Source organism: Setaria viridis, chromosome 5, assembly GCF_005286985.2.
Source record: "Setaria viridis chromosome 5, Setaria_viridis_v4.0, whole genome shotgun sequence".
In the NCBI taxonomy this organism is placed as follows: domain Eukaryota; kingdom Viridiplantae; phylum Streptophyta; class Magnoliopsida; order Poales; family Poaceae; genus Setaria; species Setaria viridis.
Window position 1 is genome coordinate 4,470,826 of NC_048267.2, and position 16,337 is coordinate 4,487,162.

Consider the following 16,337-nt stretch of genomic DNA (forward strand, 5'->3'; position numbering starts at 1 on the left):
TGGCTATCTTGCAATCTTGTACTTGAGACCTCTTATGCTATGGTATGGCTAGGAGGGAGGGGAAGCTCATGATCATTGTGGTGTTGCCATGTGGCAACTTCCACATTTTTCCATACAAAATATCCTAACTCTAGAACCCTCCTCATCCTTATCTAGTTTCTTATATTTCTACTATGCTAAAATATCTAGTTTTAGAGTATTCTACACTTCACCATGAAGCATGACAACTATGACTTATACATTCTCTCCAATTTTCTACAACCTTCTTAGCTTGCCATGATCTTATCCCTATACATGGCAAAGTTAGTCTCTTGAGATCTTCACAATCTTCTAGAATGTTTCAAGTATGCATTGCATATTTCAACAGTATATATGTGTATTACAAAGTTAATTATTCATGGGATATAGGTTGGATTGGGAAGAGTAAGGAGTTGATAATAATTATTTGGATTTCTATGTGAACATTCTAATGGATTTACCTGTACCCTCCTGATAGCAGGCCTAGTCAAAAGGTGGCGAAGCACACATGGGCAGAGAGGCAGGCATGCACGAGCACGATATGATGCCATGATGGGAGGAACATCTCCATTCTCCAATGCTCTGGAAAAGAAAAACAAGAAATGATGAAGACGAAGGAAAGTAGAGCTCTGGCACGTAGCCGGGGGAGGGGAGCACGATCGAGCCGGCCAGTTGTGCACATCATCACTCCATGCCGATGTGGCACCGCGACACAGAGAATACACGTTGGTTTGGGATAGTGGCGACTGGCGAACCGCGGTAGGATCATGTCCTGAAGCTAGTTTTGTCTGTAACGTCATCTCGCGTGCACGTACACTTGGGATGTTTGGGAGATAGGAGCTAAACTTTAGCCCTATCACATCGGATGTTCGGATGCTAATTAGGAGAATTAAATATGAGCTAATTACAAAACTAATAGCAGAACCCCTAGGCTAAATCACGAGATGAATCTATTGAGCCTAATTAATCCATCATTAGCGAATGTTTACTGTAGCACCACATTGTCAAATTATGGACTAATTAGGCTTAATAGATTCGTCTCGCGATTTAGCCTAGGGGTTGTGTAATTAATTTTGTAATTAATCTAGGTTTAATACTCCTAATTAGTGTCCAAACATTCGATGTGACGGGGGTTAAAATTTAGCTCCCTTCTCCCAAACACCCCTTAGCTGCACCGGCCGAGAGGATAAAAGAGGATCGGAGAGCGACGCGCCATTAGCAAAAACAAACCAAACTCTCCTGCCGCGTTCGCATACCGCTGCTGACCCCGGAGAATCGTTCTCGCCGGTGAGGTTTACCCGTCCTTCTCAGCCTCACCTCGCGGCCCCACCTTCCTTCCTTCGCCCCAACGTCGACGCTGCCGACTGCCAATCACCACGCCAAGTTATAACTATCTTAAACAAATCCGATTCCCAGTAGATTACTCCTCCTGACACGTCGAGCTAATTAACTCACCGCTAATCCAAGTCGTCTTCGGCTTGAGCCCGCCGGCGCGCGTGACCCACGCGGGGCAATTCCAAAACCAACCGGCCGCCGCACGCGATCCAGCCAGCCGAGGCCGACCCGGCGGGCAACCTGGCTGAGCGGCTGGCTTGGCCCCAGACCCCAGAGCCAACCGCATAATTAACGCCCGCTCACCCGCGACAAGCTTTTTTTTCTTTTATCGCTGCTCCGCTCCGGCCCTTCCCTTCCTTCCTCTACCTGCCCCCAGCGAGTGAATTCCGGAATCCCCCCAATCAATCCGACGCCACACACACGACACGAGAGAGAGGCGACGCGGCGGCCTCCCCCAATTCCCAATTCCCCTCCGCAGGGACTCGGCCGGCCGGGACCCCGATTCGATTTCGACCCCTCGTCGGATTCGCCCCCAGCTCCTCCTCCGCCGCCGCCGCGTCGATTTTCGAGCCGCGGGAGTCGCGCCTGCCGATCGGCCGGTAGGCAGGGCAGCAGGGGGAGGGGAGAAAAAAAAAAGGAGGATGAGCTTCCAGGACCTGGAGGCGGGCAACGTCCGCGGGGCGCCGCTGGGCGGCGGGCGGCGGAACGGCCGTGGGGGCCCCGCGGCGGCGGGCGGCGCCGGCGCGTCGCAGGCCGTCGCGTCGGGGGTCTTCCAGATCAACACCGCCGTCGCCACGTTCCAGCGCCTCGTCAACACGCTCGGCACGCCCAAGGACACCCCCGACCTCCGCGACAGGATGTGCGTCCGCCCTACCTACCTACCTACCCCCCCCCCCCCCCCCCCCCCCCCACGAATCTGTGGTTTGGCCCTCGAGTTCGATCGATTCGGTTCCGCGGACTCGGTCAGCGCTGCTCCCGATCCGTGTGCGGAGTCGATTTAGGTTTTCGGCTGATGCGTCGATGCTGGCTTCTAAGGGTTGCTTAGGGATTAATTTTCCCGTATTTTTTTGTGAGATTGCTTACGTGTTCAATTTGCCAACTCCACACGTTACCCATTCCTTATTCGTGATTTGGCTGATAGCCTTCTTGGAGGTTGAATAGGGTGAATCACGCCATAGGGTGTAGTACCCAAATAATTTCAGGGCCTGAAATCAATTCCTATGCTGTCCTTTCATATGGAATTTTACGGGATTTAGCTCACATCTAATTCACGCCGTGTTGTTTTTGTGAAATTTAGTTTAAAAAATTTTAGTTAAGCTCTAGTGCCTTAAGCTTTATTTTGCAGACTCTAGGTCAGGCAAGTTTGCTTGCAAGTTGAAATCGTTTTGATGTGTCAGCTAACTATAAGTTGGTGTTGCTCGCAGACATAAGACACGGCAACACATAACACAACTAGTGAAGGATACATCGGACAAGCTTAAACAAGCTAGTGAGGCGGATCATCGTGTTGAAGTCAGCGTATGTGCCTATCTCTACATATAACTTTTTGTTCATTTGAATGGTACTGTTTTGTTCTGTTTTATGGCCTGAAGCATTTCCACATTCTATTTTCCTCCTTTACCAAGATATGATGGGATTGGGAACCATGCTCTTTTCGCATTGTTAATTTCATGGTTTCATAATGTAGCCTTGGTGTTTGCCTCTAGTTTGGGAATAAATTGAGCAAATATTTCATGTTTATGTAGGCTGGTTATTATGCAATACATTTGATGCTGCACTTTGAACTAAAATCTGCAACAACATCAAAGCCTTTCCAGTCCCAAGCAAGTTGAGGAAGGCTAGCGATGAAACACAACATGAGCCACTAACAAAATAGAGCAATGCATAAAATCTAAAAAGGCCTTAATAATAGCCATATTACTGGGGGCTCTAGCCTAGATCATGTCTCAAGCACGTGGATTGCTGATTTCCACGTGTTTTTATCCAAGGACAATTGTTTGGGTATATTTCACCCCTTCGAGTCCCTTTTACTGTCTCTCCCCCATTTTAACTTAGATCGGCCCTCGCCTCTCCATATATTGTTGTCGTGCCTTAGGATTCCGCTGTGGACTAGTGCCTCTGGAGGCCTGTGTGGCGTATGTTTGAACCATCTCAATTGGTGTTGGATAAGATTTTATTGAACTGGTGCTACCCTAGCTTATCACATATATCATTGTTCTGAATTCAAGCTAATACAACAACAACAACGACATAGCCTTTCAGTCCCAAGCAAGTTGGGGTAGGCTAGAGTTGAAACCCAACAAGAGCCACAAATCAGGGTTTGGGCACATGAATAGCTGTTTTCCAAGCACTCCTATCCAGGGCTAAATCTTTGGGGTATATTCCATCCCTTCAAATCTCCTTTTATTGCCTCTTCCCATGTCAATTTTGGTCTTCCTCTACCTCTCTTCACATTACTATCATGTCTTAGGGTTCCACTACGCACCGGTGCCTCCGGAGGCCTTCGTTGGACATGTCCAAACCATCTCAGCCAGTGTTGGACAAGCTTTTCTTCAATTGGTGCTACCCTAACCTATCATGTATATCCTCATTCCGGACTCGATCCCTTCTCATATGACCACAAATCCAACGCAACATACGCATTTTTGCAACACTTATCTGCTGGGCATGTCGTCTTTTTGTAGGCCAACATTCTGCACCATGCAACATTGCAGGTCTAATCGCCGTCCTATAAAACTTGCCTTTTAGCTTCAATGGTACCCTCTTGTCATATAAAAATCCTCATGCTTGCACCACTTCATCCACCCCACTTTGATTCTATGACTAACATCCTCATCAATATCCCCATCTTGTTGTAGCATTGATCCCAAATATCGAAATGTATTCTTCCTGGGCACTACTTGGCTTTCCAAACTGACATCTCCCTCCTCATGTGTAGTAGTGCCAAAGTCACATCTCATATATTCAGTTTTAGTTATGCTGAGTCTAAAACCTTTTGACTCTAGGGTCCTCTGCCACAACTCCAGTTTCCTATTTACTCCTATTTACTCCTGCTCGACTTTCATCAACTAGCACTACATCATCCGTGAAGAGCATACATCAAGGGATATCCCCTTTAATGTCCCTTGTTACCCCATCCATCACCAAGGCAAATAGATAAGGGCTCAAAGCATATCCTTGATGCAGTCCATTCTAATTGGAAAGTCATCTGTGTCATCATCACTTGTTTGGACTCTAGTTACAACATTGTTGTACATGTCCTTAATAAGTCCAACATACTTCGTTGGGACTTTATGTTTGTCCAAAGCCCACCACATAACATTCCTCGGTATTTTGTCATACACCTTCTCCAAGTCAATGAAAACCATGTGTAGGTCCTTCTTTTTCTCCCTATACCGCTCCATAACTTGTCTTATTAAGAAAATAGCTTCCATGGTTGACCTTCCAGGCATGAAACCAAATTGGTTCATAGAGACCCGTGTTATCCTTCTCAAACGATGCTCGATAACTCTCTCCCATAGCTTCATAGTATGGTTCATCAACTTAATTCCTTGGTAATTATTACAACTTTTAATATATCCCTTATTCTTGTATATTGGTACCAATATACTTCTCCTCCACTCGTCCGACATTTTGTTCGACCGAAAAATATGGTTGAACAACTTGGTTAGCCATACTATGGCTATATCCCCGAGGCATCTCCATACCTTAATTGGGATACCATGCGAGCCCATCGCCTTACCACTTTTCCTCCTTTTCAACGCCTCTCTAACGTTAGATTCTTGGATCTTACGCACAAAGTGCCTGTTGGTGTCATCAAAAGAGTCATCCAACTACAAGGTTGTGTTCTCATTCTCACCGTTGAACAATTTGTCAAAATACTCTTGCCATCTATGTTTGATCTCATCCTCCTTTACCAAAATGTTCTCGATTTCATCCTTGATGCACTTAACTTGGTTGAAGTCCCTCGTCTTTCTCTCACGAACCTTAGCCATCCTATAGATGTCCTTCTTTCCTTCCTTCGTACCTAATCGTTGGTAAAGATCCTCATACACCCTACTCTTTACCACACTTATAGCTCGCTTTGTGATCTTCTTTGCCTCCTTGTACTTCTCTATGTTGTCCACACTCCTGTCATGGAACAAGCGCCTTCTGAATTCGAGCTAATAAAATAAGAAAAAAAATTCGAACAATTAAATTACTTCTCCTGAATATCCAACTGACTGATTAATTTCTTATAACACACTCTATTTTTCTTTGCCAAATAAGCCAGCAAACGTTGACATTTCTGCGGCACTTGCTGAATATGTTACCTTTTAGTAGGCCAAAACTTGCAGCACAGACATTTATTATCTTCATTGCTACACAAGAAGGGAGTAACGGAACACAGACAACTCATGTACTCTGATTAGGAAGATCAACTCTATTATGCTGTGTTTTGTTTTATGTAATTTTTCCATTAGTAACAGGAATTTAGATGAATTTCCTATGTATCTGTAGAAGTTTTCTTCACTATTGCAACATACTTCAATGTTCATATTATGGCATGAATTCATAGTGATACAAGATGCAGCAAGATCTTAGATTTGCATTTAAGATGAGTCCTATATCAGCTCCTGTGTTTAATGTTAGTCATTTAGTTACCTATGCTCATATCTTCATTACTTAGGGAAAATTTGTTTTCCTCATGTGCTGCTAGTTTGTCTAAATACAAATTGTGTTTATGGCATCATATTAAACTGCAGGCTACCAAGAAGATCGCTGATGCAAAGCTAGCTAAGGATTTCCAAGCAGTCCTAAAAGAATTCCAGAAAGCTCAACGGTTAGCAGTAGAGAGAGAAGCTGCATATGCACCTTTCATTTCTCAAGCGGGCCTGCCCCAGAGGTAATTTGCTGCTCAGAATTTTCTGCGCTGGTGCCACATGCTACTGTTTTATTTTTGCATTACTACAGGGATTCTTCTTCTTTGAGACGAAATGATTGCCCTGTAGCTTTTTGATTTGTTGTTCGTTTCTACCCTTCTTGGTAGCCTGTAAGAGTAGAATTCCTGAAAACTATTATCATGCCTCTGTTGTAATAACAAAAAGTCCAATGAATTTGGAGTTAGTGGTCCGATTCCTGCTGTCTTGACTTTCTGGCTTCCCTTATGCCTTCCTGGTGGGTGGCTGATCTAGAGATGGCCCGATACTTCGATTGTTGGTTACTCTAGAAATGGTCAAGGTTTTTGCGAGCCAGTTGCTAAGTGCAATAAGATGCCTATTAACATCACAAAGATACATATTGGAAATTGATTTAATTGTAGTGAACCTTTCTTGACTCCTTTCAGGACCTCCTGATCGTAAATTTCAGTGCAAGGTTACTCATCGATTGAAAATTAATCCAACCTGCCATTAACCTAGAATATCAGTTATATTCTGTTCTGAGATGAGCCCTTAAATTGAATAATTTCTGCTTAATATAAGTCTAATTGCCTCTTATGGAAAGAAGTTTGGTTCACTGCCATATTTTGCCACAACAAAGTTAAGCTCGTTTGACCTAGCACACTAGCATTTGGTTGGTTCATGATTGCAGCCGTGGCTTGCAAGGCCCTGAGCCCTGCTTCCATAATCTCATTTTCTAGCTGGGAATACTTCTGTTGCAAGAAGTTAGGGAAAATGTGGCGGTCTTGATTTCACATGATAAAATATTCGGTAATGCTACAGAACAGACATCCAAAATCTTAAAAAAAAAATCGAATGGCTCGACATATGTTCCAGTAGTTAAGCATCGATGTTGCAACTATTGTTTCCGCATGTTTCATAGTGAATGTTGCATCAAACATAGTGTTCATGTTGCGGCGAGAATTTTCTATCCCAGAACCGAACGCCCTTGTCATTTTTCTTGTGTAGTTTATTTTAGTTGGCTCTTCAAGACACTGTAAGCTATGCCTTCTGACATTATTTCCCCTTCATGTTACTATACCTCTCTTTGCAATAATTTTCCTTCTATAGTTTGCGAACTCAATAAGTTTTAACCAACCATTGCTTCCTTTTCTTTTCGTTTGCCTTAGTTTATTTCTAAAGCAGTTTAAGTCTATTGCCACCATATGCCTAACCTAAGAGTGACCATTTTTTTGCAGCTACAACTCAAGCGAGGTGAATAATGGCGCTGATAAATTGGCTGAACAGCGCACACAGCTTCTAGAATCTAGAAGGTAAGTTGATTATGCCTGTTGTGTTGTGGAACAACTTATTTTGTACAGGTTCTGTCGAGTTTTGTGGATCTATTTTGTATAGATGTCTTAGCTCTGTTCAAGCTGTACTTTGGAGATATCTATTCCTTGATGTACAGATGCTTGGATAACCCATTCAGCCTCCATTTGGATGTCAAGAATGAGCCTTTCCCCCTTAAAAAAAGGGTCATCTTTCTGAATATGTCAAGGTGCTAATTTTATACCTTTGATTTACCACAGGCAAGAGCTTGTCTTCTTGGATAATGAAATTGTGTTCAATGAGGCCATCATCGAGGAGAGGGATCAGGGAATACAAGAGATTCAGCACCAAATTACTGAAGTAAACGAAATCTTCAAAGATCTTGCTGTGCTAGTCCATGATCAAGGAGCAATGATTGGTACGTGACCTGTTGGGCTGACAGATGATATATCTGCATTTCAATATGTTCAAAGCATAGGTCTGCCTGTTTCCCCGTCTAATTCTGTTTGTCTTGTGCTGCAGATGATATTGACTCGCATATAGAGAATGCTGTTGTATCAACTTCGCAGGCAAAAGGCCAGCTTTCGAAAGCTGCTAAAACTCAGAAGTCGAACTCTTCACTGGTAATTTCGGGAGCCCTTTGGACTTCATTAATGTCCTCCATCTTTTTTTTTTGAGAAACAACATCCTCCATCTTCATAAATTATTTTCAGGGATATTTATGTTGCTCACTTGGCCACACATTCTTATTCCCCCTTGCTGCAGATATGCTTGTTGCTGGTTATTTTCGGAGTTGTCCTGCTCATAGTGATAATAGTCCTTGCAGCCTAAAAAAGCTTGGAAGGCGCTTGAGGCTCCGAAATCTGGTCAAGCTTAGCGCGAAGGATTCCTTCATAAATTATTTTTGCTGTGCAGTCAGGAATGTATCCTGGTTCCCGCCTGGAGGGTGGGTGGGGGGTTGGCGTTCTGGTCGTGGCGTGGTGGTGTACGGGGTGGTGATGTGACTGGAATGCATCGGTTTATATAAGCATAATTTCCTGTCAGTGTAGTGCCTCTTGTCTCACATGCCCGCTTTGTTTATATATATGTAATGTATCGACGAGTGCGTGCTGTAGAACAAGGAGGTTTGGATTATCTGTGGTATGAAATTTCTTGATTCCGTGAGAAATCATTTGCAATGTATCAACTTGCTTTTCCTTTTCCTCTCATTTGGGTACGTAGCATTAGAGGTGGTATTCAAGGTCCAATGTTTTCTGCTTATTGAATGCAAAGGTTGCATTGGATGCCTGTAACATTCAGTTCATGGGCTGGTTGGGCTAATAATTTGGAGTAGCATGCATGTTGCATGGTAGTTATGGAAGTTCACTTCCAAATTGGAAGTGGAGAATGAGTGAGGCCAACTTAAATAGCTTGAGTTAACCTTTTTACGCGAAGCGAGCACGAAAGTGTAAACATGTTGCAGTGTAGGTGTGGTTCACTCAGCGTGCAGAGCGGGAATGAGCTGTTTTCCTAGGCTGGAACGTTACAATGTTATTGGATGAATTGTCTTCCTTGAGATATGTCATGATCAATGCCTAGGATTTAAACACACCCACAATCATAACTAGTTGAACATCATCACAACATAAGTATAACCATATATAGTCCATCACATTACATAAAGAGGTCCAAGTTCTCATCGAGTTTTGCAGCGAAAAGTTATTTCATTGCGCTCACATGATATAACACAAAATAAGAAGGTTAACACTATATGCTGATAGTGCCCTCATAGCCATGGCCATCTACTTCTTCCTTGGACCTCTATTCGTGGGGAAGAAGTACCCAAAGACGACATCCGGCTGCGGATCACCTACAATAACTTAACGTTGGCACCGTCAGTAAAAAAGGTACTCAACATGTCTTATACAAAATATGGGTATATGCTTACCTGACTCTATAAGGAGAATGCATTTGGTTAAGTAGCAAGGAATGGCATAGATAATTAATTTGCATAAAAGCATCTAAATTTGATGAAGTTATAATAAGCAAAAGACATAGCATTCTATGATCCCTAAGTCAAGCATCAAATAATTGCAATAATTAAATGTGATTCTGAACGTGAGCTCAATCTTCCATGAACTCCATTCGGTAACTCTACTTTGAGTTTCCAAACTCATGAGCGTGCTCTTTGACCGGGAGCGTGGCTATTGCAATAGTTAATACCCTGCATGGGTGTACAACTTTCCCATGGGTGTACAACTTTCCCACATGAAGCGCAAGACCAACAACCATACCCTAGGTCTAGGATAAGTGTTGATTCATGCTCCCGACCATTCACATACCCACACCCATCTATGAACGAACGGTCGGAATGGATAGATGCACCAGACACGACCAATCACACCTCGTCCCCTCCCGTACCGAATCCGGTCAAGGCAAGGTGTGACTTATGCTACTTGACTTACAATTCCCATATTAAGCATGTGGTTTGTACTAGATAGTGCTCAAGAGTCTAGCTACAAAGATTGGTCCTTAACCAACTCAAACAAGTCTAAGCCAAGTGAGCTCCAATCTCAACATGGCCCTACCATTCTTGCTCAAGTCCAGTTCATGATTCAATGCTGATCAACTTTTATTTACTTAGCTACTTAGTAAGAATTAAGCATACATGCCTATAACTCGCGAGCGGTGACCTTGCCACTTCTCGACTTCTACCGAAACTAAGCATGGATAAGCAATTAAGTTCGTGACACCTATACAAGCATACTCACCTAAAAGGCTTTATTCTAGATCAAGGATGGTAATGCATCAAGTATGAGCTAAGAAAACATATACGTAGTATTAACTCATGCACATACAAGACACATATACTTCATTGATCCAAAATAGGGCTATAGGATGCTTAGGTGCCTGCGTTGGGGGTTCAAAGGAAGCATCATCGGTGACGGGCTCTGGCCGAGCTCACCCTCCTCTTGCTCCGATGTTTCGATCTCTACGCGAATGCAATGATGCATAATTAATAAAATACATGAATATGGTGCAATGATGTATGAGATGCATGGAAAAGAAGGTACATGATAGAACACTTAAAATCCTACACAAAACAAGGATATATTCATGTCCTCAATGGAAGAACTGTGAAAATGGTATTGCCGGTGATTCCAGCGACCGATTGCAGTGGGATTTGATCCCAGAGCTTCCTTAGGTGATGGAGATTCAATTTTGGGTCATAAAAATGTCATGCACAAAGGTTTGGACGACATGCAAGATCAACTGGATTGAGCTTCCATGGGAGGTTAATGGAGAATCTTCCAATAGAGGAGAGAGGAGAGGGAAACCATAGGGGAACCTCACCTAGGATGGGGAAACATGATTCAGAAAGCCATAGGTTGGAGTAGGGTGGCAGTGAAGGAGATCGGCGATGATCTTGCTTCACCAGAGTTGGGAAAGAAGTCGCAAAAAATAGTTTGGCTTGTCCTTGTCTCGGGGGAGATGGAGGGCAGCGTGGGGGAGGAGGAGGAGCTCGCCTCTGGCCTGGCACCCCTTGTGCCTACCACCTGGAAGTAAGCCCTCCCTCTTTGAATCATTTATTTTTTAAAGGATGGACTTACAGAACAAGAAAGTCATACTGATCACAGCCTGCACACTTAATTGGTAATGTGCACTCTCCCACAAATGAAGGGCAAGTAATAGAGTAGATATATTTCTAATGTACACATCAACAATAATAATATTTAAGTTTTTGCTAATATATTATGTAATATGGTTGATGACACTTTGCAGCAGGAGACATCCACTGAAGACCATACATGTTTACCTAGTGAGCAAATAGTTGCCAAGGTATGCTTGTGTTGTTCAGAGCATACTAGTTGAGTATGACATAATTAAGTAGACACAACCTCATACACTTACATGTATACCTACCCTGTAATATTTCTTTAGTTAACTTTAATATAAACTTAGCTATGTTGTGGCTGCAGGAGGCACATATTCAGAGTTCTATTCATGAAGATAATGGTAATGCAGCCACAAATTTTTCACAAAATCCCATGTTGACAAACATGGTATGTCTAAGCTAACATTGCAATATTGTTTATAATGAGTGAACTTACTTTAGTGATGCTGTATTTTGACTAATATAATTTCTGCCTATGCTAGAGGAATCGAAGAGATAAAGCTCCCAGTTTGAACTAGCCAGAATCAGTATGCTTCTATTTTTCTTGTTTCTTTTATAATTAAATTAGTTAAATGCACGAAACTCTTATCTTCATGTTTTGCAAAATGGTAGAACTGTTCTCCAGTCTATCTTCTTTCAATAAGAAACAAATGAAGAATTATGGCCAAAGCGAAGTTAGTGACTATTGATGGCAAACAAGAGATTGGAGGAAGTATGCTTGGAAAGGAATATGTTGGGGTTTATGTTGAAGGTCTTAAAAATATTGACAATAGAAATAAAGGAGATGAGCTGATACCTAGACCTATTTTTGAGATTCGTACACTAATAGATGCTATTGGCTATACTATACCTTGGCCTCGTTCACATGTAAGTTTTTTTCAAATATTAAACCTACGGTATCGTAATATCTTCAAATTGTGTTATCCATCTAACTCTATGCCCCGTTGCAGGTGAAGAAAGCTACAAGTTCAAATGTAAAATAACCTGGTGATGTAACTTTTCAAGGGAGAAGTGAAGATGCGATGGAGAGAGGGGCAAGAACGGGAAATGAAGCGTAGGTTAAAAAATTTAGAAATAATTGTATGATATTGTCACTTTATCTGTGTTTCTTTGTCAAGGCAATTGTCTTGTTGACAGTACTTTAATTAATGAACATGTTGGTTCTTGAATGAAGTACTTAGTTTCTTTTTGGTGAAGCAAAGAATCGATTGCCAATGCAATGTCATGGATAATTTATTTAGGCATTATTAACCTATTAGAGAATAAAATGATATATTGGATTTATAAATGCAAATAAAATAATCATTATATATTAGTACACATGAAAATAGATGTATCTATAAATCGTCTCTCCATTTCTTGATACATAATGTGGTGTTACTATAAAACGTGTCTATAGACGCGTAATAAAAATGTATCTATGATATTGTTTTGACATTTATTAACACGCAATTTGGTGTTACTATGAAACGTGTCACCCGCCACGTCACCTGCCACGTCACCTGTCACGCTCTACTAAATCGTCTCTATACTAATTATTGCACAATAAGGCGTCATTATAAAAAGCGTCTATATTAGTAGGCATGTTTTATATATGTATCTATAAATTGTATCTATATTTCTTAACACGCAATGAAGCGTTACTATACTACGACCACTAGAGATGTTTTATACATGTGTGTGCAAAATTGTATCAATATTTTTAGATATGCATCTAACTTATAAAATGTATCTTTCGTTCATAGCAACGCTTAAATAATTCATCTCTACAAAGTCTGACATGGTACATACAAAGACGCTTCTAACACACTATATGAAAGCATGCCTACATTGACATAGAGATGAAATAAAGCGTGTCTAACTCTAAATCCAGAGGGGGTGGGTATTCTAGTAATGCACATGACCCTATGATAAATTTGCCTCGCATATGTGAAAACTTGTTGAAACTCATAGCAAATATATTCAATTACCTCAATGGTGTGGGGGCAGAATGAAACTATCAAAAAATCAGTTAGCTAGCTACCACTATGAATCACCTCAAAGGTCGCCATAAATAAACTACCATAGACAACACAAAAATGTGATCCACCCCCAAATCCACGCCACAAAATGGCCTAAGACTAGACTACAAGGCATGGGAGTAAATCGTAGATGGTAGGAGAAAACAAGAGGACTGAAAAAGGGTGGAGAACGGGTTGAAGGGGCAATAATGGACAGACCAAGGAAATCCCCTCATGTCGTTGCCTGGTGCTCTCCGGGTGGTAACACTAATGGAGAACTCACCTTCCAAGCGCCCCCTTTTGTCCCGATTTAAAGTTAGTCTGGGAAAAAAGTTTCACAAACCGGTACTAAAGCTCGGTCACTGGCAGGGGGCTCACCAATCGGGACCTTTTATCCCGGTTGCAAAGTCTAGTGGAAAAAAACACCCCGAGAGGCCTTTTATCCCGATTTGAAACACCAACTAGGATAAAAGACCCCCCCTTTTATCCTGGTTGGTGTTACCAACCAAGACAAAAGGGTCAAGGGCCTTTTATCCCAGTTTGTAATACCAACCGGGATAAAAGGGGGTCTTTTATCCCGGTTAGTGTTTCCAACCAGGATAAAAAGGTCCCCCGGATGACTAAAAAAACACGAAATCCCTCGAACCCTTTTATCCCGGTTTGTAATACCAACCGGGATAAAAGGGGGCCTTTTATCCTCGTTGGTGTTTCCAACCAGGATAAAAGGGTCCCCCACGAGTTAATACAAAAGGATTGCATCCCCTATATAGTCAAATGTGTTGTGTAGGTGGGATGGCAAGGAAGCTACGCACGAGGCTTGAGGTCGTGGGTTCGAATCCCACACACCGCACACGCGCATATTTTGTGTGAAGAATCACGTGACTTGCGACGTGCGCGTGAGGGGATCCCCTGGGATTTCTTTTTTTTTGGACTGCGCCTAGTGTGGTGACCCGGGATAAAAGACCCCCCTTTTGTCTCCATTGGTTTGTCCCGGATGGATTTTCGAGAGATTTGCTCCCTAACAACCGGGAAAAGACGAGTTTTCTACCGGAACGGAAAATTGGAGGGTAACGAGTCCCAATCTGAATGAGAATAATGGAATCAGCACAGATTAATGAAGAAAATGGGAGAATTAAAATGAAATAACTAAAATCTCTGGAGACCCTAGCTAATCACCATCACATGTTGCATACGGAGATCCCATCTTCTCGACAGCGACGGCGCCGACCACCCTCAACTCACGTATCGCGAGTGCCTCCTACGCGCCGCCGAGGCACACTGCGCGGGACATTGGAGAGAGGATGCCCTGGGTGAGGTGGGCTGCGAGCACGACGACGTGGTGATCCTGCGCCAGTTGCACATGCGCCAGGCCTCCGGTGATAGGACGTCGGCCTGGATGGTTGTCGTCCTATCGGAGGCAGCGGTCGCAGCCGGGTAGAGGGACCAGCTGGTAGAGACGGCGAGGAATGCCCCGGAGAGAAGGTGGAGCGTTGTAGCATTGACGGCGAGGAGCATGCGCTTGAGGATGCCCTGGGCGGAGCATGTCCACAGCAGCGAGACCGAAAGGGGCTACAACACGTGGATCCGCGGTGGCGGCAGAGGGAATAATGAATCGAATCGATTAATTGAGGAGAGAGAGACTAGTGGTGGCCGGATTGTGGGGGTTGCAGAGACAGGTAAGGGCAGCGGAGCGGATAGAAAAGTCATGTTGAAGGGTTGAAAAAGTATCTTGCGCCCGTGCCTCTTATTAACGATCGACGATGGATAGAGCCAGCCGTTCCTGGAACCATAATACGGCCATACCTTAACTAACCAAGTTTTTATTATATTAACATCTATTACTGGACAAATAATGCAGTAATAAGATATATATATATATATTTCATAATAATTTTAATGAAATTAATTGGATGTTAAAATTGTTGATACCTTTTCATATAAACTTGGTCAAAGTATCAGAAAATTGCAGAACAACTTTAACATGAACTTTTTTTTCTAAAAATAGGACTTAGGGTGTACAACTTTAACATGAACCTTTTCTAAAAATAGCTACAACCAGCAAAGCTAACACAAACAGTTACCCAAAAAGAAACAGGACAAGCTCGTCCGATTGCTGACGTAATATATCATCACACACGTGTTCTGCTACGTACTCTGACCTCGCTCTGCATGAAGCCATGAACACAAAGCATCACGTTAACCCGATCATCACCGGCTCACACCCTGTGTGGCAATGCAACATTCACGTACGTAACATGTGTTGCCAGTGCACTTGACTGATACAGCCGTCGTCAGGCATCGGACCACGTGACGGGGACCCTGCCGACGTCGGTGTCGAGCCCGAGCGCCTTCCACACGGCCGCCGACGAGTCGACGATGTTGTCGTCGCATCCGCGCGAGGAGTCGCACTCGTCGACGACCTTGGCCACCACGGACCGCCCGCCGCGGCTCGTGATGCGGATCATCCGGTTGCACCGCCGCGTGCCGTCCAGCCGGAGCCACCCGCTGGAGAGCGCCACGATCCTCTCGCCGTTGCTGTGGAAGTGCCCGTCGCAGGCCGACGCCCCGCCGCCGCTGCCCCCGCGCTCGAACCCGTTCACCGTCATCACGGCAGGGGTGTGCGCCGACACCGCCGGCGAGTGGTGGCGGGCGCACGAGACCGAGGCCAGCTGCAGCAGCAGGGTGAGGACGACGACGGCCAGTAGTGGTGCGGCGAGAGGCTTGGCGTTCGCCATTGCTGCTTGCGCAGTGTTCTTGCTCTTGCCTTGCGCTGCTGCGGTGCCGGGCTATGTGCATTTCACGGTGTTTATATAGCGATTGCTGCAGGCGGCCCAACAAAGGGAAAACGGCGCGTTCTGCCGGACTTAACCAATCGAGAGTCTCGGCTTCCTTTAACCAATGAGATTGTTTGGGAGACGTTAATCATAGAAGCTGTGTATCTTCTTTTGGAATTGATTCGCCGGCAACGATACGCGGTAAATCCAGATAGCGAAGAACAAGTCGTTGATGGGGGCTGGAATTCCAGTTTACATGTGGGTGGTGTCAGATAGTAGCTACTAGCTCAAAAAATCACACTCTCCGACACAGGACAGGAACAACCATGACATCATATCCTAGGAGATGGACGATCAGCCGTAC

General features: G+C 43.8%; 2 protein-coding genes across 2 annotated transcripts; one reads left to right on the top strand and one right to left on the bottom strand.

Moving 5' to 3' along the window:
• The first annotated feature begins 1,654 nt into the window (after nt 1-1,654).
• Nucleotides 1,655-8,712, top strand: LOC117858125 (syntaxin-22). Its single transcript, XM_034741129.2, has 7 exons — nt 1,655-2,212; nt 2,778-2,871; nt 6,099-6,238; nt 7,472-7,546; nt 7,805-7,962; nt 8,067-8,167; nt 8,310-8,712. Exons 1-7 carry the CDS (start codon nt 1,995-1,997, stop codon nt 8,373-8,375), a joined length of 852 nt encoding a protein of 283 aa, XP_034597020.1. The 5' UTR covers nt 1,655-1,994; the 3' UTR covers nt 8,376-8,712.
• Nucleotides 8,713-15,207: 6,495 nt separating this feature from the next.
• LOC117854847 (putative ripening-related protein 6) lies at nt 15,208-16,311 on the bottom strand. The gene has a single exon (XM_034737099.2). The coding sequence runs from the start codon at nt 15,932-15,934 to the stop codon at nt 15,491-15,493; it is 444 nt and encodes a 147-aa protein (XP_034592990.1). The 5' UTR covers nt 15,935-16,311; the 3' UTR covers nt 15,208-15,490.
• Nucleotides 16,312-16,337: the final 26 nt, after the last annotated feature.